We start from the raw sequence: 22,971 nt of genomic DNA, 5'->3' as shown, positions 1-22,971 counted from the left end.
TAATATGAAGGCCCTTCAAATCCACTTCAAACCTGAAATGGTCCATGAAAAATTCCGATTTTGAAAATTTGGTGAAAAATTGGAAAATTGCTGCTGAACTTTGAAGCCCTCTGATGTCCTCCAAAAGTAAAAACTCGTCAATTTTATGATGCAAACATAAAGTAGACATATTGTATATGTGAATCAAAATATAATTTATTTAGAATGTTTATTTTCCTTACAAGCAGAGAGCTTCAAAGTTAGAAAAATGCTGAATTTTCAATTTTTTCATAAAATTTGGGAATTTTTCACTAAGAAATGGTGCAAGTATCGACAAAATTTTACCAATAACATAAAGTAGAATATGTCATGAAAAAACAAACTTGGAATCAGAATGATAGGTAAAAGCATCCCAGAGTTATTAATGCTTAAAGTGAAAGTGGTCAGATGTGCAAAAAACGCTCTGGTCCTACAGTGAAAATTGGCCTGGTCCTTAAGGGGTTAAACACTACATAAACGGGGGTGCATGCATGCAGCTCACTGAGGCAGTCGCAACTGATTTGAGCTCCGTACTGGCTGCAGCGATAAGCCACTGTCAGTGCTGCTCCACGGCTCCTTAGCACCAGAACACCTACCCGGTACAAAAAAGAAACTCCAGCCGTTTTCAAAGGGTTTAACCCAATCTATTCCGGACATCTTCAGGGCCGGAACTAGATCCAAGATGGCCGAGGCGAGCTCCCTTGTGACTGAGGAAAACTCTGAGGACGAGCACCAGTCCCAGCCTGCTGAACTGACTCCAGCAGCCATGTTAGGCAATATTCAAGCACTTTTCAAGCAGGAATTAGCGCAAGCGTTGACAACATTTACTGCGCAGATCCAGGAGCTAACGCAGCGGGTGGCAGACGCGGAATCTAAAATTGATGACCTGGTGAATGTCGTTGAAATGGACCACCATGATATTGAGGGACAGGCCCATAGGCTGGAGGCCCTTGAAGATGGAAGATCTTTGTCCAGGAGGGCAAATCTATGCTTGAGGGAACTGCCAGATACTATGACAGACCTGACTAAGGTACTTACTGATATTTTTTATGAACTGGCCCCTCACCTAGAGCCAGAATTGTTAGGCTTTGATAGGATACATAGACCCCTGGCCAGGCCTAAAAACACAGATCTCCCCAGGGATGTTATCCTTAAATTGCATTATGCAGAGTTCCATGATGTCCTGCTGCTAGAGACTTGCCAACCCTGCCAGGCTTGCTGCTAAATTGTTCTCTGATCAAGCTCGCTCTACTCTGGCTCGTAGAAGAGAATTCAGACCTGTCACTCTTGCACTGGTACAGAAGCAGATAAAGTACCAATGGGGATTCCCTTTTTCCCTATCTTTTCAGCTCAATGGCCGCTCTTATCTTATCTGTACATTGAAGGAGGCCCTGGATGTCCTTGCTACAGAACAAATGCGCCCGGTCGACCTGCCAGCCCAACCTCAATGGGCAACTCGCCCTTCGCGCTTATGATCACTTGCGCCGGCACCGTACCTCTAACAAGCCAGCTTAAAGGGGTACTCCGCCCTTGGCATCTTATCCCCATCCAAAGGATAGGGGATAAGATGTTTGATCGCCACGGTCCCGCTGCTGGGGACCCCGGGGATCGCCGCTGCGGCACTGCGCCATCATTACTGCACAGAGCGAGTTCGCTCTGTGCGTAATGACGGGCGATACAGGGGCCGGAGCAGTGTGACGTCATGGCTCCGCCCCTCATGACATCATGGCCCGTCACCTTAATGCAAGTCTATGGCAGGGGGTGTGACCACCGCCACGCCCCCTCCCATAGACTTGTATTGACGGGGGCGGGCCGCGACGTCACGAGGGGTGGAGCCGTGACGTAACGATGCTCCGGCCCCTGTATTGCCCGTCATTACGTGCAGAGCGATCTCGCTCTGCGCAGTAATGATAGCGGGGTGCTGCAGCAGCAATCCCGGGGTCCCCAGCAGCGGGACCCCAGCGATCTGACATCTTATCCCCTATTCTTTGGATAGGGGATAAGATGTCTAGGGGCGGAGTACCCCTTTAATTCTTTGTACCACTTTATTGGAGGACTGAGACATAGATTTGAGGAAGTCTCAAAATGATAAATGGCTGAACTGCTCCTGGACAATTTGGTTATTCCTTCAGTTTTCTAACTCAGGAGTTGACTGGATCCAATATAGTTGCTGTTCCTACCGGATGGACTACGTCTTGTTGTTGCAGTGGTGGTGCAGCCGGAAAGTTGTGCCTTCATACCCCAAATTCGGGGCAAGGAAGAATGATAGGTCATGGCATACCCTGGCCCGTCTTTCCACACCTGTACTTTGTTGACTGTTTTTTTGTTTGTTTGTTTTGCTTGTTATTTGTTTGTCCTTTTTTTGTTTTGACAAGGTACACCGGTATAGGCAAATTTCATGCATTGTATGTTCCAGGTTTAATCGGTGCTATACGAATTCATGGGGGCTTTGTGACTCCCGCCCACTATACACATAGCTTTTTTTACCGTATCCCTATGCAAGCATGTGTAAATTAATAACTCATAATGTTTGGGGCTTTAATTCCCCTAATAAGAGAGGGAAAGCTTTTAAGGATTACGTGAGGTTAAGTCCTGATGTAATCTGTCTACAGGAAACGCACTATACACCTACTTCCTTTCCTAAGTTTTTTCACAGATCATTTCAACGGGTATATATGTCTACTTACCATACCAAAAGCAGAGGGATCATTACTCTATTACATGATGCCTTTCCTTTCTGTGTGGAGAACATTATAATTGATCCTGACAGCCGTTATGTGATTTTATTGGGGACGTTAGATGAAAAAAAGTTATGTATAGTGAATTCCTATGCTGCTGTTGACTCTCCTATTTTATTTTTCAGCACACTATGCGCGTTGCTTGGATCCCTGAGCTACGAATGGTTGATTTGGGCTGGCGACTTTAACTTTGTGGTCCACAGTTCCCTGGATCGTTTTCACACTGCCCTACTTCGTAGATCGGGGACCCAACAACGTCAGGTACTTTAAATCTTTGCAGACGGTAATTTGGTAGATGCTTGGAGGGAGCACAATGGCCAAACATGGGGCTACACTTATTATTCACCTTCACAACACTCGTACACGCGAATTGACTGGATTCTTGCTAATACCCCATTACTTCCAAAACTCCTATATGCCAGACATGTCCCCTCCATTTGGTCAGACCATGATTTAGTTTCCCCAGCTCTTCATTTAGTGGGAAGCGCCATGGTTCCTTTTAGATGGAAATGGGGTGTCCGGTACAGAACATGGTTCTGTACAGTCCTAAAGTCCCCTCAGGTAGAGTCCCTCACGTCCACAGGGCTCTCCTGCAGGGTCCCCCTAAGTCATTATATGGTATTGTATTGCATATTGAGTATGTACATCTATTTTATGTATCGTACAGTGAATTTGAGTGATATACAAAGGTTATTAGGATATTTACACTGTATAGGACCTTCCTATGGCCATGTGATCTGGCATGTGATATGTGATCACGTGATATACCCAGAGTTCCAGAGACACAGATAACCACAGGCAACCAGCTACCAATGGGCTTTAGTACAGCCCCCTGATTATATAAAGGGCTGTAGTCTCCAAATTCTCTCTCTTTTCCTGCACTCTCTTAGCTCTTGGTTCCTGCTCTTGTGCTTGCTTTGCTTGCAAGAACCAAGTCCTGTACAAGTCAAGTCCAGGATAGCTAGGCCAAAGCCTAAAAGTTTGCAGCCACATCAAATCTGTGAGTGCAAGTCAAGTCTCTACTTTCCCTACCAAAGTCATAACAGTAGCACATTGGCTGCATCATCATTATTGCAACTACAAGTCCAAGCAAGACTGAAAGGTTCCCTGTGTCCCGGTCACCTCTGTGGAAGTTGGCTATCTGTAAAGACTGTTATACTGCCTTCCTCAGTAAAGTTCCAGTTGCATCAAAACCTGCTTTGGACTCTGATTTACTACATGCCGTTTTGGGTTGGTTGTCGGCGATACCCTACACCATACAACCACATCCTGGCGTTACGAACACTAGGGGTTAACAACATCTTGCCCCAGGGGTTAATACCATCTGGCCCCGCTACCTACACTGCTATACCCCGTGGTCCCGCCATAACACCGGTGGCTCACCACAGAAACTTAATGAGTCTCTGCTCACAATGCCACATATCAAGTCCCAGCTAGAGGCAGATCTATCTTCATATTTTCTAACCAATGCTCAATCTACGGCAGAACCATGTTGGACATTGCTGGCCCATAAATCCTATATGAGAGGCCCAATTATTTCTCTGGCCTCAGGAATTAAAAGGGATAGGTCTGCCACTAGATTGGCTTTGGAAGCTAAACTGATTAGGCTGACATTTACTCACCAGCGATCCCCATCATTATACCTCTACAAAGCTGTCAGTGATACTAGGGCACAGCTAGATGCCTTGCTCTCTTGTGAGGTGGAAAAAGCAGTCTGCTGGACGAATGCCACATACTACCATTATGCAAATAAGCCTGACCGCCTATTAGCGTCCATGCTACGCAATACAGCATCTTTTTATACGGTACATTCACTACAGATACGCCCTGGGGTGTGCGCTTCTAGTCCTGATCGCATATACTCTGCTTTTCATTCTTTTTAGTCTTCCCTATATTCCGCACCCTCACAGTCTTCTCCTTCTGATCCTACCATCTCCTCTTACCTTTCTTCTGTCCCTCTATCCACCTTGGAACCTGATGCCATAGCCTTGCTTTAACGCCCCTTTTACAGCTGAGGAAATCACAGAGGCCATTGCACAGCTTAAGTCCGAAAAGTCACCTGGCCCGGACGGCTTTTCGACAGCTTACTACAAAAAATGTACCTCCTTATTAGTTCCCCACCTTACCTTACTGTTCAATTCTTTGCGTACATCCACCACCCTCCCCTCAGAATTTTTAATGCTTATATTTCTGTTATTCCGTACCCTAGTAGAGACTACTTGCAACCAGCAAACTATAGGCCAATATCTATGCTGAACATAGATACCAAATTGCTTACTTCTATTCTTGCTCACCGTCTAAACCGCTTCCTTCCCTCACTAGTACATGCTGACTAGGTGGGTTTTATCCCAGGGAAGCAGGCCCCTGACAATGTCCGCAAGATTATCAACTTAATTAACTGGTCTGACACTTCTAGAACACTGATGATGGCCCTTGCACTAGATATAGAAAAGGCCTTCGACAACGTCACCTGGCCTTATATGTTTGCTGTTCTAAATAAATTTGACTTTAGGGGGCCTTTCGTCACTATCTTGCGACATCTATATCTGAACCCAAAATTTTACCTCAAATTACCCTCTACAACTCCTTTGCCCCTCTATATCTTGCGGGGTACCTGTCAGGGATGCCCACTTTCTCCTGCACTTTTCGCCCTACTGATGGAACCTCTTGCGGTACGTATACGTAATAATCTGGATGTAATGGGAGCAAGGGTGAGCGAAAGAGAATATAATTGTAATTTATTTGCGGATGACCTGTTATTGACTATCTCTAGCCCACTTACTTCTCTTCTCAACCTGGCATAAGTGTTAGAAAGCTTTGCCGGAGCATCAGGTCTTCGTATTAATGCTACTAAATCTGAAGCTCTATACTGTAATGTCCCCACTACGACCAAACACCTTATTACTCTCAACTTTGGCTATAAGTTCTCCTCCATGGGACTACCTTATTTGGGAATTTGGCTTACGCCTACCCTATCCTCCCTCTATAGTGCAAATTATACCCCCTTGTATCGCTCTCTGAGAGACGATCTATCGAAATGGAATTATCCCTATATTTCTTGGGTGGGGAGAATTAATGTTATTAGAATGGGGTTATTACCTCGCCTGCTATACTTATTTCGGACTCTTCCCATGCCAATCTTAAAAGGGGATCTTCTTTCTTTACAGAAGGAAATTTTTGTGTATATTTGGTCCTATAAACAACCTAGAATTGGGAGGGCTATTATGCATCTTCATAGGAGGGCGGGGGGTCTCTCAGTACCGAATCTACTTAAATACTATTATGCAGCCCGTATAGCACAACTTGCACTGATTAATATGAAGAGGGGAGCTCCCAGGTGGGTGGGTTTGGAGGAGTCCTTGGTCTCACCATACTCACTAGCCGCACTTATGTGGTCTACTCCACCTATTTCTACTCTTCTTCCTTCTTCTGAACAAGTTACCTTATATGCACTTTCTCTTTGGCGTCAGGTTCGTTTCAAATTCTCTCTGCAATCTGTCCCTTCTCCACTTCTACCATACTTGCACAATCCATTTTTTTCTCCTGGACTAATTCCCTCCCCTTTTCTCTGGTGGCGAGAGAATAATATTTTTTGTCTAAATGACTTATTGGCTGGCCATTCCCTGTCCACCCTGGCTGCGTTATGCCAACGTCTCACCATACCTGCTAGAGAACAATTTAGGGCGAGACAAATTTTGTCGTTTTATACAACCCAGCTACACCACTGTACACAAATTATCCCTACCCCATTTGAGCGACACATGATATACTCCTCAAACATGCCTCGATTACTTTCTGATCTATATGCTCACAGGACGTTAAACTTAAATTTATGATAGACTGGGAGACGGACATTCATACAATGCTCACGCTCGCACAGTGGAAGGAGTGTTGCACTACTATCGGTAAAGGTAGCTGACAGGTTTCCCTTGCAGTAACCTCACTGAGGATATTGCACAGTTCCTACTGGGTGCCTACACTCCTTCATACCATCTACCCCCTCGTTTCACCACTATGCTATCGTGAGTGTGGGGCATGGGGCACACTGTATCACACGTGATGGAGCTTCCCAGTGGGGGCAGGATTCTGGAGACAGGTCTTAGACATGCTATCATCTATTCTCTCTTACTGGGTACTGCGTACTCCATCTTACTGTCTCTTAAGCCACAAACCAGCTGGAATGCAGTTTCGAATATTTAAACTGTCTCAATATGTCCTGTTTACAGTTCGTATACACATTGCTGCTCAATGGAGGAAACTAGACTAGTGGAGAGGGTTAACTCTATAATGTTGAACAAAAAATTCACTGCTATTAGGGAGGATCAGGTGGACCGTTTTAATTTAGTTTGGGAACCTTGGTTCTCCTCATCTTACTGTCCTTATATACGCCATAGCTTCTCCCTGTATTCTCTATGTTAGGCAGGGAGGAGTCGAGAGGGAGTCGTGTCTTATTGAGAGTTGACTTTTATCCTGGATAGAGTCTTTATATAATCCTGATGCTTTTCATTGTCGCTCATTGTTGGCACCGGTATACATAATAATGTCTACATTACCGATATTTGATGGAATGTACTATTGAACGGAAGATTGTACCTTGATGTTATGGTTCTTGTTTGGTCTATGGACCAGCTGTTTTATATATCCTTTCTATTCTGTATGTATTTTATATGCATTTCAATAAAGCTTCTTTGTTTGATGGTTTATCGCTACATAAACAATTAATTTGACAACATTCTGTAAATCAAAAAGACCTTAAAAGGAACTATACACCTCAATGAATCACCCCCTGGCCCTGTACCCATCTGATACAAATCTTATTGGGCAACCCACCCACCAGCGGTTTTTAGAAGTTCATTTATGTGGAACATATCTAAGCTGTAAATGTCATCACAATTTCAGAATGGATATAAAAAGCATTCATATTTTACTGTGCTCCAAACCCACGCGGGTTGATTCATTCAATTCCAGATCCTACTGTAATGTAATGTAATTTCTTTTTAAGTGTTCTAGCAGATACTTATCTAGAGTTTTTATTTATCATCCCATCAATACGTAGTACCTGTCGATATATCAATGATATAGCAAACTGATCAGGGCAATGTTCATGGTCCAGTGATTGTATGAGGTGTGGATAAATGACTATTCTAGGACAGTGTTTCCCTACCAGTGTTCCTCCAACTGCTGCAAAACTACAACTCCCAACATGCCCGAACAGCCGAAGGCTGTCTGGGCATGCTGGGAGTTGTAGTTTGGCAGCAGCTGGAGGCACCCTAGTTGAAAAAACACTACTCTAGAGTCTTGTCTTTATAATGGAGCCCATACATCCATAATCAGTATGCACGATGACCTTATAAATCTCTGGGTGCATGCGTTTATATAGTGTTTCCTGGCACAGCAGATTCTTATATACCTGAAAAACCACACTTATATCATAAGCTTCTGCTTTTAAAGAGTACCTGTCATCAAACCATATTTTCTAAACTGTCTCAGATTATATTCCCCAACTACTCCTTCCGTCCTCAAAAAAAAAATTCCGAGCTTTAAAAAGCTCTGTATAATACCTTTCCCCTTGCTCACATTATGTGAGCTCCCAGCAGGAGAAAGTGGGCGTTCCCCAGCAGGCGCAACATCACTGAAGCCTGTGAGAGCTGTGCCTCGCCATGCCCCGCATGCACTTCCTGAGTATGGTCTTCTGCCAGGCCGGGAGGAGACCAAACTTTTTGACCTGTGCAGGGAACAGAACAGAATCACCTTGTGGCCGTTTTTTTAATCACATCAAAACCGTAGCATACCACGGTTTGCAGTCTGTCCACAAAACCGGATATGGGGCAAAAATGAGCCGAGTTACTATCTGACAAATTAAATGGGTATTTCAGGATTTCTTTTTTTGTTTGACTGTTCAACAGGGGCTGTAAAGTTAGTGTAGTTCAAAATATAGTGTCTGTGCCTGTGTTTGATCGATGGTCCCCTAAAGGGTCACCCCTAAAGGGGTGACCCTGAACTGGTCGGCCCCTAAAGGGGTCATACTGAACTGGTAGGTCTCTAAAGGTGTAATTCTGAAGTGGTAAGTCCCTATAGGTGTGGTTCTGAACTGATAGGTCCCTAAAGGGGTGATCTTGAACTTTTATGTCCCTAATGGGGTGATCCTGAACTAGTAGATCTCTAAAGGGGTGAACCTGACCTGGTAGATCTCTATAGGAGTAATCCGGAGCAGGTAGGTCTCTAAAGGAGTGATCCTTAACTGGTAGGACCCTAAAGGAGAGATCCTTAACTGGTAGGTCTCTAAAGGAGTGATCTGGAGCTAGTAGGTCTCTAAAGGGGTGATCCTGAACTGGTAGATCCCTAAATGAGTGGGGGGTAGGTCTATAAAGGGGTGATACCGAGCTGGTAGGTCTCTAAAGGAGTGATCCTGAACTGGTAGGTTTCTAAAGGAGTGGGCCGGAGTTAATAGGTCCCTAATGGGGTGATCCTGAACTGGTAGATCGCTAAAGCAATGATCCTGAACTGGTAGGTCCCTAAAGGGGTAATCTTGAACTAGTACGTCCTTAAAGAGGTGGTCTGGAGCTGATAGGTCTCTAAAGGTGTTTTCCCAAGAAGTACACTTGTTTCCTTTCTGTTGAATAGGGGGATGAGTGTCTGATTGGTGGCGGTCTTATCACTGGGACCCACAGTAATCACAAAAACGTCATCTTGTGTCCCCTGTATGAATGGACTCAAAGTCGGTTTTGCCTCTAAGTCCACCTCTATGGGCCAGAGTTAGGTAGCTGAGTAGTGCACTTGGCTATCTTTGTCTGACCCATAAAGTTAAATGGAGGGGCAGCATACATATCTTACCACTGCTCCATGTAAACTGGGGGACCCCTGTTTTTACGATCTGTAGTGGTCCCAGTGGTCAGACCTCAACCAATCAGACACAGGGCATTAGATGACATGGGGGTCTGCAGCCAGTCATCCATGCTTTTATCTTTACTCCTGAAATCTCCTCTTTAATATCCCGTCCTATTCTGTTTATTTTTTATTTTTTTGCAGCGCACCAGCAGCTTCGGGACCTTCGAACGCTTTAAGAAACCGTCCATTTCCAAGCCAGAAGATTTGGCGGAGGTTTGTTTATGTCCGCAGCTCACTGCATTTTGCCTGTGCTGTATTAATAATGATACATCTGATCTGGGGATGATTTGGGAAATGACTGTGTGTGGCGGCGTTATCTCATCTATTTAATGGCGCTGTGTAGTGATCAGGGTTTATGCAGTGTATGAAAGGGAAGGAAGATGAAAGGGCCGCCGCTCTGCAGAGAAGATCAGTGGGGAGCTTCTCTGCTCTATTTCGTTTCACTCCTTTGACCTTGAGGCTCCTCCTGAGAATTTTTGTGTCTGCCGAACGCGGTAATGACTACAAAATAAAAAAACCTGGACGGAGGGAAACAATTAAACACAAAATACTCCGAGCTAAGTGACGAATAATGAGGTAAACAGGTAGGGAGGACATTAAAAGAGAAGACATTAAAGCCAATCGCCACCTTTGATTTTCATTGGCAACAAATAGTAAAGGCTACGAACGCTTTTGCAACCGTTGTTTTGTTGCATCTATATAGAAATAAAGCAACAATCCGAATAGTCTCAAATAAATAAAAAAAAAACACAATAATATTAATCTACCCTTTTGTGTTTACAGCTCTTATGCAGGCCTATCTGTCTCCATGGTTGCAGACTATGAAACTAGTGTGCAGTCCGATTCTGCAGTGATGTTCCACTTGCTCCATGTCCCTTCTATTCTTGATAACCTGTTGGCTGTGTTCACACTTTGTGTATTTGTTGCATGTTTTCCAACCAGCATATCTCCAACATATCTCCAACTGTTGTAAAACTACAATTCCCAGCATGCCCGGACAGCCGCTGGAAGTTGTAGTTTTGCAACTGTTGGAGGAAGGCTGGGTTCACACCACATTTTTGCAATACAGTCCCCGTATCAGGTTTTTGATTAAAAAAACGGATTCCTCAAAACCTGACTAAACTGTATCAAAACGTGTGTGCAAAATTTTATCTGTATACTGTTGAAAACCGTATACAGTTTGAAAAATGATGTCCGGTTGAATCCATTTTTAAGAAAAAAACTTATACATTTTTAACTTTTCACTCCATTATGAATAAAGTTTCACTCGTTTGATTGAAATTCCATGAAAAAAACTGTGCAAAGTCAAAAACCGTATGGTGAAAACTGGATGGAACCGTACGCACATACAGTTCTGTACGGTTCCCATTGACTCCCATGTTTAAAATAAACGTATACGGTTTAATACGGTTTTTCACCTGGACCAAAAACCCATGGTAGGCCACGGTTTTCTGTCCAGAAAAAAAAAAGTATAAAAAACGTGTGGTTTGAAAAACTGAGAAAACCGTATACATTATGGTGCATATGGTTTTGAATGGGAAGTCTATGGGCACCGTTTTCTGTACGGTTGCATACATTTTTTTTTTTTTTATGAAACCGTATCGCAAAATTGTGGTGTGAACCCACCCGAACACTGGTGGGAAAACACTGTCCTAGTGTACTGAGCCCTAAGGGCTTATAATAGCATGAATGGTTGTACATAAAAAACCATACCTTCCCAATCAGTTTCCCATGCAAAAAAAAAACACACACATTTTAAAGGGGAACTCCAGCAAAAAAATATGCCTAGGCTGTCTACTTAAACAAAAAAACATAAAAAGGGTATATACCTTCCTCACTTCCCCGTAGCCTTCGTTATGGAGGCGTTTGGTGACCGTCATGGAGCACTTTCTGGTGCTGGGGGTCTATACATTGATCACTGGCTGAGGTGGGACGCCGCTGCGATTAATAATAGGCTAAGAGGCAATGGCTAGTAGTGTTGGGCGCAAATTTTTATTGCGAATATCGCAAATTCGCAAATATTGCGAATATATTTGCTATAAAATTGAAATTACGAATATTCACTTTTTCCGCATATGCACATATTCGCCTATGTGAATATTCGCATATTCCTTCTTTTCACTTGTGGGCCAATTAGAATGATGCAAATACACTTGTCAGGAATATTCGTCTATATATTCGCGAAATATCACAAATTCGAATATGACCAATGCCGCTCATCACTAACGTTTAGCACCAGGAAGTGTGGTTCAGCGGAGACCGGGTGCTAGGCTCTGTGTAAGCCATTTTTTTTCAGCTAATCACTGGTCACTGGGGTGTCCTGCCTCAGCCAGTGATTGGATGAATGGCAATGTGGCGTATTGACCCTCAGATCCAGGAACTACCAGATTCTGCAATAATAGAGGCTACGGGGGAGTGAGGAAGGTAAGTAACTTTTTTTTAGCAGGCAGTTTTTTTGTCAAACAACTCTTTCAAAAATGCAACAAAATGTGCAATGTGAACACAGCAATAAGGTATCACTCCCACAGGAAAAAAAAACTGTCTCTCTTGTCTTGGAGGTGCTCAATGAGTTAATTATGCACTTATTTACCAACTTATTACTTATCTATTTGGCCCATCTCCAACTGACTATAGATCAGTAGAGGGTAATGTGTCTTCTTGTGAAAACCACCAAAGCAACATAGGGTGTCTTATAGGCTAGGCATTGCTGCCTGGGGAAAATTTTGGAAAATGTTTGCTCTCTAGTACCACCTTTTGGGACTTTAGTGTCAATCAGTTTAGAGTCATGACTGGGGATTAGAAGCCAAACAGAATCTCCACCAAAATGAAGGGACACCTATCATGTAGACAGTTGTTTTGGGGTTCTTGCCCCTCTTCAGCACAGTGGTGGGTGTTGGTTGACTGGGTAATATGCCTTTTTCACATGGATCTAAGGGGTAATATGGAGACTGCCAAGATGACCTGTAAGACTCCTCATGCCAGACACATTACCCCCTCAGACCCATGTCAAAGATTTCTCACCCATTCAACCAGCACCATCCTCTGTACTGAAGAGGGGCATGAACCCAAAACAGCTGTCTACATGGTATGTGTCCCTTCTTCCGTCAATGAGATCTTTTTGACAATGTCCAGGTAGAAATAGATGACTTTTCCTACAAGCTGAAACGGCAAAAGCAACATAAGGCTGGTTCACATCACGTTTTCGCCCATACGGGAGCGCATACGGCAGGGGGGAGCTTAAACCTCTTGCTCCCGTATGCCTTTCTATGCGCTCCCGCATGTAATTCATTTCAATGAGCCGGCCGGAGTGAAACGTTCGGTCTGGTCGGCTCATTTTTGCGCCGTATGCGCTTTTACAACCGGGCCTAAAACAGTGGTTGACCACAGTTTTAGGTCCGGGGAAAAAGCGCATACAGCGCAAAAATGAGCCGACCGGACCGAACGTTTCACTCCGGCCGGCTCATTGAAATGAATTACATATGGGAGCGCATAGAAAGGCATACGGGAGCACGATGTTTCAGCTCCCCCCTGCCGTATGCGCTCCCGTATGGGAGAAAACGTGATGTGAACCCAGCCTTACACGGATAAGTGACTAACATGGTCTAAAATATATTGGTTGAATACACAATTAAAGGGGTACTTCCGTTGATAATTTTTTTCATATAAACTGGCTTCAGATAATTAAACAGATTTGTTAATTACTTCTATTAAAAAAATCTTAATCCTTCCAGTACTTATCAGCTGCTGTATGCTCCAGAGGGAGTTGAGCATTTCTTTTCTGCGTGGCCCCAGTGCTCTCTGCTGACATCTCTGTTCAAGTCAGGAACTGTCCAGAGCAGGAGCAAATCCCCATAACAAATCTCTCCTGCTCCAGACAGTTCCTGACATGGACAGAGGTGTCAGCAGTGAGCACTGTGGTCAGATAAAAAAGAATAACTAAACTTACTCGGCAGCTGATAAGTACTGGAAGGGTTAAGATTTTTATGAGTAATTTACAAATCTGCTTAACTTTTTGGCACCAGAAAAACATTGTTTTCTACTAGAGTACCCCTTTAAGTAAAGGTGAAACTACTTTAAAGCGGTACTCCGTTGCTAGACATGTTATCCCCTATCCAAAGGATAGGGGATAACATGTCTGATCGCAGGGGTCCGGCCACTGGGGACCTCCGCGATCTCCGCAGCTGCACCCCTGTCATCCGATGCACGGAGCGAACTCCACTCCATGCCGGATGACTGGCGATCACAGCCGCTATGCCCCTTCTGGTGTTTACTAGCTGTCACACCCCCTCCCTTAGACATGAAAGAAGGGGGCCCAGCAAGATGTCATGATCATGGAAGACCCAGACTTCCGTGACCGTAACATTGCAGCATCGGCACAGGGATCACGAGGAGTCCCAGCGGCCAGGTCCCCCGCGATCAGACATGTTAACATCTTATCCCTTATCCTTTGGAGATAAGATGTCTAGGGACATGGTACCCCTTTAACTTTGTAATCAAAGGCAGTGAGATATGGTAAAATGATAGAGTTTACATAAGTTTAGATATATTGGTGAAACCGCTTCAGATGATGTGTATGTTTCCTATAAACAGATCGGTGATACAGGAAGTATTTTTGAAGCCGGAGGAGGAGGAGTCTCAGATGGCGACAAGGGTGGAAGTCTGACTAAGAAAATGAAAGCCATATCGCTGACCATGAGGAGAAAAATGGGGAAAAAGTATATTAAGGCTCTTTCTGAGGTATGAAAATGATTTCTATTCACCACTTTATGCCGAGAGGAGCAGTGGTCTTCAACCTGCGGACCTCCAGATGTTGAAAAACTACAACTCTCAGCATGCCCGGACAGCCAACGGCTGTCCGGGCATGCTGGGAGTTGTAGTTTTGCAACATCTGGAGGTCTGCAGGTTGAAGACCACTGCTCTAAATAGAGATGAGCTGTATTCGTTTTGATTGTGAATAGATCCAGAAGACGCCCTTTTCAAACATTATTACTGTATTCCTGTCTCTGACTGCTATGTTTCCCCTATTTGACTGGTTCTAAGGAGCTAATCTTCTGCAAGATTTTAAAAAAAAAAGTTGACTAGGTTGGGAACAATTCCAAAAGTATTATCTGAACTCTCGTTATATTACTTATCACTTTGTTTTTGTTTTAATTTAGAGTGAAGATGTTGAAGGGACTTTTACTTATCGAGATAGTGACACCACGGGAGGACTTGCCACAGAAAAATGCACCCTCAAAGCCAGTGAATCTGTCGAAAGTCTTTATAGTCTCAACAGTGGTCAAAGCTCATCCAGTAAGTATCCAAAAAAATGCTTTCATTGGGGGACTAGAGATGAGCGAATCAAATGGGACGAATCCGAATTTGTTCCGAATTTCATGAAAAATGTGATTCTGATCGAATCCGAATTTCCACTCAATTTGAAATAACGAATTTCTTCATTCACTCCATTTTGTTATTACTCTAAGGATAAGATTCCACTGAATTTTTGCAGTAAAAAAAATGTATTTAACAAAATTTTTATTTTCTATAACAAATTTTTTATTAATTTTTAAACAGGGACCAGTTAATGTGGGCGGGCAGGGACCTAAAAATGTAGCCGACAATAATAAAATTGTAGAAAGGGGCCATTTAAATGTAAAAATTATATATTTTTTTTAATTCATTTTGTTAAACTTTTTATTAGTAATGTATTTTAATAATGTGTTTAATAAAGTGTGTGTTTTAACTTTTTTCACTTTTTTACTAATTTTTTTTTACATTTTTTAGGTAGTACTATTACTCCCAGCATGGGACATACTGTTCCATGATGGGAGTAGTAGTACCTGTACTAATAGACAGATCGCCCCCGGGGTCTGACACCCATTGCGATCCTCTTATATAATGTATAGATGCAGGCGGCCGGCCGCTCTTCTGTGCGATCCTGCACTATGTTCTGCAATGTGAAGTTTTTCCCATCACAGATTCATATTTCCCGCAGAGAGCAGTGATTGGCCAAATGGTTCCAGCCAATCACAGCTCTCTGCGGGAAATATGAATAATAGGTATATATACGGCAGTGCGGGGGACCAGAGAAGAGTAGCCTTGCCTCGCATCTATATATTATACAGGACGATCACAGTGGGTATCAGGAGTGACACCCGCTGTGATCTGTGCTTAACTGCAGGTACTACTGCTCCCAACATGAGGCACACTCTGTACACTCTGCACACTCTGCTCCATGCTGGGAGCTGTTGTACCTGCATTAGTAGACAGATCGCAATGAGTGTCACTTCTGACACCTGTTGTGATCTGTCTATTAATGCAGGTACTACAGCTCCCATCATGGAGCAGAGTGTGCAGAGTGTGCTCCATGTTTTGAGCAGTAGTACCTGCAGTTACAGCGCAACTGTCACGGATTTTAACCCCTACAAACTAGCCCCAAGATGACAAAATTGTTAGAAATTACAGTTCAAGCATACCTTTTGCTGCTTTCTAGCAGCTTTAGTCAGGCTAAAAAATATGAGAGTCAGGAACAGTTGGATATCCCCTGTATGTCAGTGCTGGGACCACTGTGTGATTGACAAACAGGTCCCAAGACATAGGCCCCTTATTCTTATATGTGGGTGGCGAGTTTTCTACTGTAAAAGAATAAACAGTGTCCGTTCTCCTGTGCACAGCGGTGATGCGATGCGGGCGGCCAGCTCTCACAGCAAGCGCTCCCTCGCCATGGGCGGCATAATGCAATAACGGAATGAGCTGGCCACACGCATTGCATCACCGCTGTGCACAGGAAGAGGAGAATGGGCGGCCGGCTCATTCCGCTACTGCATTACGCCACACATAGGGCCTTAGGGACCGAGCGCTTGCGGTGACCTCCCACATCCCATCACTGCTGGGCACAGGAGAACGGGCACTGTTTATGTGCCACCCGCATATAAGAAGAATAAGGGGCCTATGCACTGCGACCTGTATGTCAATCACACAGCGGTTCCAAAGCTGACATACAGGGGATATCCGACTGTTACTGACATTTTGTTAACTTGATTAAAGCTGCTAGAAAGCAACAAAAGGAATGCTTGAACTATAATTTTACCAACTTTGTCATCCTAGGGCTAGTTTATGGGGGTTAAAATCAGTGACAGTTGCGCTTTAAGGACAGATCGCCCGGGTGTCACTCCTGACACCCCCTGTGATCCTCCTGTATAATGTATAGATGCGGACGGCCGCTCTTCTATGGTCCCCTGCACTGACGTATATATACACCTATTCATATTTCCCACAGAGAGTAGTGATTGGCTGGAACCATCTGGCCAATGACAGCTCTCTGCGGGAAATATGAATAAGTGTAAATATACATCAGTGCAGGGGACCATAGAAGAGCAGCCACCGCATCTATACATTATACAGGAGGATCGCAACGGGTGTCAGACCCGGGGGCGATCTGTCTATTAGTACAGGTACTACTACTCCCATCATGGAACAGCTGTTCCGGTCTGGGAGTAGTAGTACTACCTAAAAATTTTAAAAAATAAAAACAAAAAGTTAAAAACACACACACTTTATTATATGGATTCACTGTGAATTTATTCGAATCAAATGGAATTTTTTCAAAACATTCGTTGAATCAGCCAAATCGAATTTTTTAAAAGTTCGCTCATCTCTAATGGGGACCAGTGATATAAGCCACTTGTACTGTATGTATATGGTACCATATAGTGTTATATTTGTATGGTATCAAATGGGGTTATCTTACAAATATCCTTCAATATCAATTCAGAATTAGCTGTCTCCAACGCTAGTGTGAACCCGGCTGTATATTCTATATGAGTGAAGTTAAAGGGGTATTCCAGGGAAAAACTTTTTTTTTTTTTTACAAGCTGAGACAGCAAAAACAACATTATACGCATAAGTGACTAACATGGTCTAAAATATATTGGTTGAATACACAATTAAAGGGGTACTTCCGTGGAAAACTATTTTTTTTTTTTTCATATCAACTGGCTCCGGAAAGTTAAACAGATTTGTAAATTACTTCTATTAAAAAATCGTAATCCTTCCAGTAGTTACCAGCTGCTGAAGTTGAGTTGTTCTTTTCTTTCTGACAACAGTGCTCTCTGTTGACACCTCTGCTTGTCTCAGGAACTGTCCAGAGCATTAGAGGTTTACTATGGGGATTTGCTCCTACTCTGGACAGTTCCTAAAAGTGTCAGCAGAGAGCACTGTGGTCAGACAGAAAATAACAACTCAACTTCAGCAGCTGATAACTACTGGAAGGATTAAGATTTTTTTTATAGAATATAGATTTTATAGAAGTAATTTACAAATCTGTTTAACTTTCTTGAGCCAGTTTTTTCCTGGAATACCCCTTTAATGCAATGAACACACCCTTATAGTAAGGAAAATTTTAAATTAGTTTGTCACATTGAAATATTTTACTTTGGCAAATTTTCCTTATAGGTGGTGTCACCAGCTGCTCTGATGGAACCAGTAACAGGGATAGCTTTAGACTTGATGACGACATTCCGTATACCGGCCCCTTCTGCGGTCGAGCAAGAGTCCACACTGATTTTACACCTAGTCCATATGACACTGATTCACTGAAAATCAAGGTAAAGCACTAGCTGGCTGTCCGGAAATGCTGGTAATAGTAGTTCTGCAACAGCCGGAGGGCCACAGTTCAGAGACCACAGGTTTACTGCAGTGGTCCCCAACCTGTGGCTCTCTATTTGTTGTGGAAAAACAACTCCTAACTTACCTTGACTGCAATGAGGAAATATATTCTTTTTGGGGCCCATGTAGCAGGACACTGATCCATAAGGGTGCATGGACACCATGTTTTTGCTATACAGTTCCCGTATACGGTTTCAAGTTAAAAACCGTGCGGAACCGTAAAGAAAACCGTATGCATTGACTTAAAGGGGTACTCCGGTGGAAAACTTTTTTTTTTTTTAATCAACTGGTGCCAGAAAGTTATGAAAGATTAGTAAATTACTTCTATTAAAAAGCTTAATCCTTCCAGTACTTATAAGCTGCTGAATACTACAGAGGAAATTATTTTCTTTTTGGAACACAGAGCTCTCTGCTGACATCATGACCACAGTGCTCTCTGCTGACATCTCTGTGCATTTTAGGAACTGTCCAGAGCAGCATATGTTTGCTATGGGGATATTCTTCTACTCTGGACAGTTCTTCAAATGGACAGAGATGTCAGCAGAGAGCACTGTGGTCATGATGCCAGCACAGAGCACTATGTTCCAAAAAGAAAACCATTTCCTCTGTAGTATTCAGCAGCTAATAAGTACTGGAAGGATTAAGATTTTTTTTATTTATTTGAAATACAGTAATTTACAAATCTGTTTAACTTTCTGGCACCAGTTGATTTAAAAAAACATGTTTTTTGGTCCGGTGAAAAACCGTATTAAACCTTATACATTTTTTCTTTTTTTTTTTTTACATGGGAGTGAATGGGAACTGTACAGAACCGTATGTGCGTACGGCTCCATACGGTTTTCGCCATACAGTTTTTGACTCTGCACAGTTTTTTTTCTTGGAATTTCAATCAAACAAGTGAAACTTTATTCAAAATGGAGTGAAAAGTTAAAAACCTATACATTTTCTTTCTTAAACAACAGATGCAACCGGACATCATTTTTCAGACCGTATACGGGTTGAAATTTGTACACATGTTTTAATAAAGTTTAGTCAGGTTTTGAGAAATCCGTTTTTTTTCATCAAAAACCTGATACAGGAACTGTATTGCAAAAACGTGGTGTGGATGCACCCTAATATATGTATAAAATATAATAGAAGACTTTTTGTATAGTGTTGTGTTTGACAGGAAACTGTTCATCTAGGAATGCTCGGACCTCGGATGGTGCACCACCACATTATGGGTGTCAGGTCCGAGCATTCCTAGATGAACAGTTTCCTGGAAAGTGGATTGGTCGTCGTGGGCCAGTTGAATGGCCCCCAAGGTCTCCTGATCTGACCCCCGTAGACTTTTATCTTTAATTCCCTGGTTGAACTTGATGGACATATGTCTTTTTTCGACCGTACTAACTATGTAACTATGTAACTATGATGGCAATTGTCTATGCTGTGAAGATACAAGATGTGCAGCACCTGAAACTATGGATACTGGAAGCCTGTGCTAGCATTTCTCCTGCGGTGTATATAGTAGTATATAGCAGTGTATATGGATACTGGAAGCCTGTGCTAGCATTTCTCCGGCGGTGTATATAGTAGTATATAGCAGTGTATATGGATACTGGAAGCCTGTGCTAGCATTTCTCCTGCGGTGTATATAGTAGTATATAGCAGTTTATACGGATACTGGAAGTCTGTGCTAGCATTTCTCCTGCAGTGTATATAGTAGTATATAGCAGTATATAGAGAAGAGGGTTGCATTGACAATCCAACACAATGGGCAGCACATTGAACACATTTTATAAGTGGTCAGAAGCTTGTAAATAACTCATGAAAGAAGAAAGTTACGTTAAAACCAAGCACATCATTGTTTTTCTTGTGAAATTCCCAATAAGTTTAATGTGTCACATGACCCTCTTCCTATTGAAAAAACTAAAGTTGGCTTCAAAATAGCCGACTTCAAAATGGCCGCCATGGTCACCACCCATCTTGAAATGTTTCCCCCCTCACATATACTAATGTACCACAAACAGGAAGTTAATATCACCAACCATTCCCATTTTATTAAGGTGTATCCATATAAATGGCCCACCCTGTACACTCTTGTCATAGTAATTAAAAATAACACAGTCTACTCTAGTGTTTCCCAACCAGGGTGCCTCCAGGTGTTGCAGAACTACAACTCCCAGCATGCCCGGACAGCCTTTGGCTGTCCGGGCATGCTGGGAGTTGAAGTTTTGCAACATCTGGAGGCACCCTGGTTGGGAAACACTGGTCTACTCTCTAGTTTATAGTAACTTACACTCTTTCTCATTGCTATTCCCTATGCTTTCCAGAAAGGTGACATCATCGATATTATCTACAAAACCCCCATGGGTATCTGGACCGGGATGCTGAACAACAAAGTTGGGAATTTTAAATTTATATATGTGGACATCATATCGGAGGAGGAAGTTCCCAGGAAGATAATAAGAAGGAAAAGTAAGCGACCAAGACCGAAAACGTTACAAGAACTTCTAGAAAGGTTCAATTTACAGGTAAGAAGCGGAACATTCCATAGAAGCTCACCTACCTGCTATCCATTCTTCTAGAATCATTCCAACAATCAGTAGTTCTACAACTTTCAAGGCTGGGTTTACACGGAGCGTTTAATTAGTGGGACCGCCACCAATAACCATATACACATGGTACCATATACATACAAGTGGCTTATATCACTGGTCCCCATATGAAATAATTTTTACTATTATTTTCCAAAATCATGGTAAAGTGTTCAATGTTACTGCAACCTTACCATGAGTATACAAATCACAGTATTTTGCGCAATTTTGGAAAATAGTAATAAAGTTGCGTCAGTAATTAGCGGCTTAACTGCTATTTAAACGCTTAGCTCACAGAGCATTGCCTAAAATGGGTGTAGTTATATCAATTTCTGGACTGAAAACAAAATTAAAGGGGTACTCCACTGAAAAACATTTTTTTTAATCAACTGGTGCCAGAAAGTTAAACACATTTGTAAATGACTTCTATTAAAAAATCTTAATCCTTCCATTACTTATCAGCTGCTGTTATGATCCACAGGAAGTTCTTTTCTTTTTTTATTTCCTTTCTGTCTGACCACAGTGCTCTCCGCTGACACCTCTGTCCATTTTAGGAACTGTCCAGAGAAGGAGCACATCCCCATAGAAAACCTATCCTGCTCTGGACAGTTCCTAAACTGGACAGAGGTGTCAGCAGAGCGCAGAGGTCAGGCAGAAATGAAATTCAAAAAGAAAAGAACTTCCTGTGGATCATAACAGCAGCAGATGAGTACTGAAAAGATTAAGATTGTTTAATAGAAGTTTTCCAGTAGAATACCCCTTTAAACTTGCCAATTCTTTCTGCAGATGTGAACAAGTAAAAATTCCTGGCATTTGCCAATGTATGCTTAATCACATCAAGGTTTATTCATGTTCTTGATAGCATAGATACACATACAGGACGGGTTTCAGCTTAGTTCGCCTTTCTCAGCTGTTGTTGTAACCGTTAGGCACTAGAAGATTTGGAGAGTCAGACTGATGATCACATGACCAACTTAGAGTAATAAAACAGATAGATGCAAAAAAAATTTTGAAAATTTGAAAATGTGCTGTAGGATTATTAATGGAGTTCTTCTTTAAAGGGGTACTCCTGTGAAATTTTTTATTTTTTTTTTTAAATCAACTGGTGCCAGAACGTAATTGTTTTTAAAAAATTACTTCTATTTAAAAATCTAAATCCTTCCAGTACATATCAGCTGCTGTATGCTCCACAGGAATTTAATTTCTTTTTGAATTTCTTTTCTGTCTGACCACAGTGCTCTCTGCTGACACCTCTGTCCATGTCAGGAACTGTGTGCCAGTAGCCAGAACGTGGCTCCCTACCACTGTGGGTTGCACTCCTTGCCTACGCTGAAACCGGACATCTAAACAGTTCCCTGGTGAATGAAAGGGCTCACCAGGAAACAAATTGGTCCGGTATTGTACTTTGTATTGTATTCTAAATATTTATCATTATGTATACACCTTTATGTCTTTATCTGCCGTTAATACTGTACTGAGGCAGCTAACTGAAACATAACTTTGTATTTACCTATTGGGCACAATACCATTGTGGTTATATACATAATAAATAACCAGTGTTTCATAATTTAATCTGACTTTTATGGGTCACTTAATTGTTTTTGGTGTATTTTAACAAGTAGAATTAAAGGTTATATTTTAGAGCACTTCCCTTGGGCATTATTACCCCCTTTATTATTTGTTCTATTGCTGGGAGGATTATACCTGACTAGTACCCACTGTGGGGTCATACATTTATCACAGTATAGCTGTTCATGTCAGGAACTGTCAAGAGCAGGCGCACATCCCCATAGCAAACCCCTCCTGCTCCGGACAGTTCCTAAAATGGACAGAAGTGTCAGCAGAGAGCACTGTGGTCAGACATAAAGGAAATTCAATAAGAAAAAAGCTTTCTGTGGAGCATACAGCAGCTAATTAGTACTGGAAGGATTAAGATTTTGAAATAGAAGACATTTACAAATCTGTTCAACTTTCTGGCACCAGCTGATTTAAAAAAAAAATAATAATAATAATAATAATAATAATAATGTTTTCCAGCGGAGTACCCCTTTAACTTCTTCTTGTCAGGTGCTGCTTCTTAGCCAGTACCTTTTTTTTATCAT

The 22,971-nt window shown here is 42.4% G+C and overlaps 1 protein-coding gene across 4 annotated transcripts in view; it reads left to right on the top strand.

Moving 5' to 3' along the window:
* SAMSN1 (SAM domain, SH3 domain and nuclear localization signals 1) overlaps positions 1-22,971 on the top strand; it is a 106,388-nt gene that overhangs the window by 73,016 nt on the left and 10,401 nt on the right. For 3 of the 4 annotated variants that reach the window (XM_056560856.1, XM_056560855.1, XM_056560857.1), the window contains 5 exons: positions 9,786-9,857; positions 14,235-14,381; positions 14,801-14,936; positions 18,081-18,232; positions 20,606-20,806. In XM_056560856.1, the coding sequence (XP_056416831.1) occupies positions 9,786-9,857; positions 14,235-14,381; positions 14,801-14,936; positions 18,081-18,232; positions 20,606-20,806 (708 nt within the window). The remainder of the gene's footprint in view (positions 1-9,785; positions 9,858-14,234; positions 14,382-14,800; positions 14,937-18,080; positions 18,233-20,605; positions 20,807-22,971) is intronic. The other variant, XM_056560858.1, reaches the window with a different exon arrangement.

The sequence above is a fragment of the Hyla sarda genome, chromosome 2 (assembly GCF_029499605.1).
Source record: "Hyla sarda isolate aHylSar1 chromosome 2, aHylSar1.hap1, whole genome shotgun sequence".
NCBI lineage: Eukaryota > Metazoa > Chordata > Amphibia > Anura > Hylidae > Hyla > Hyla sarda.
Note: the sequence above shows the minus strand (reverse complement) of the source record. Positions and strands in the feature narration are given on the sequence as shown.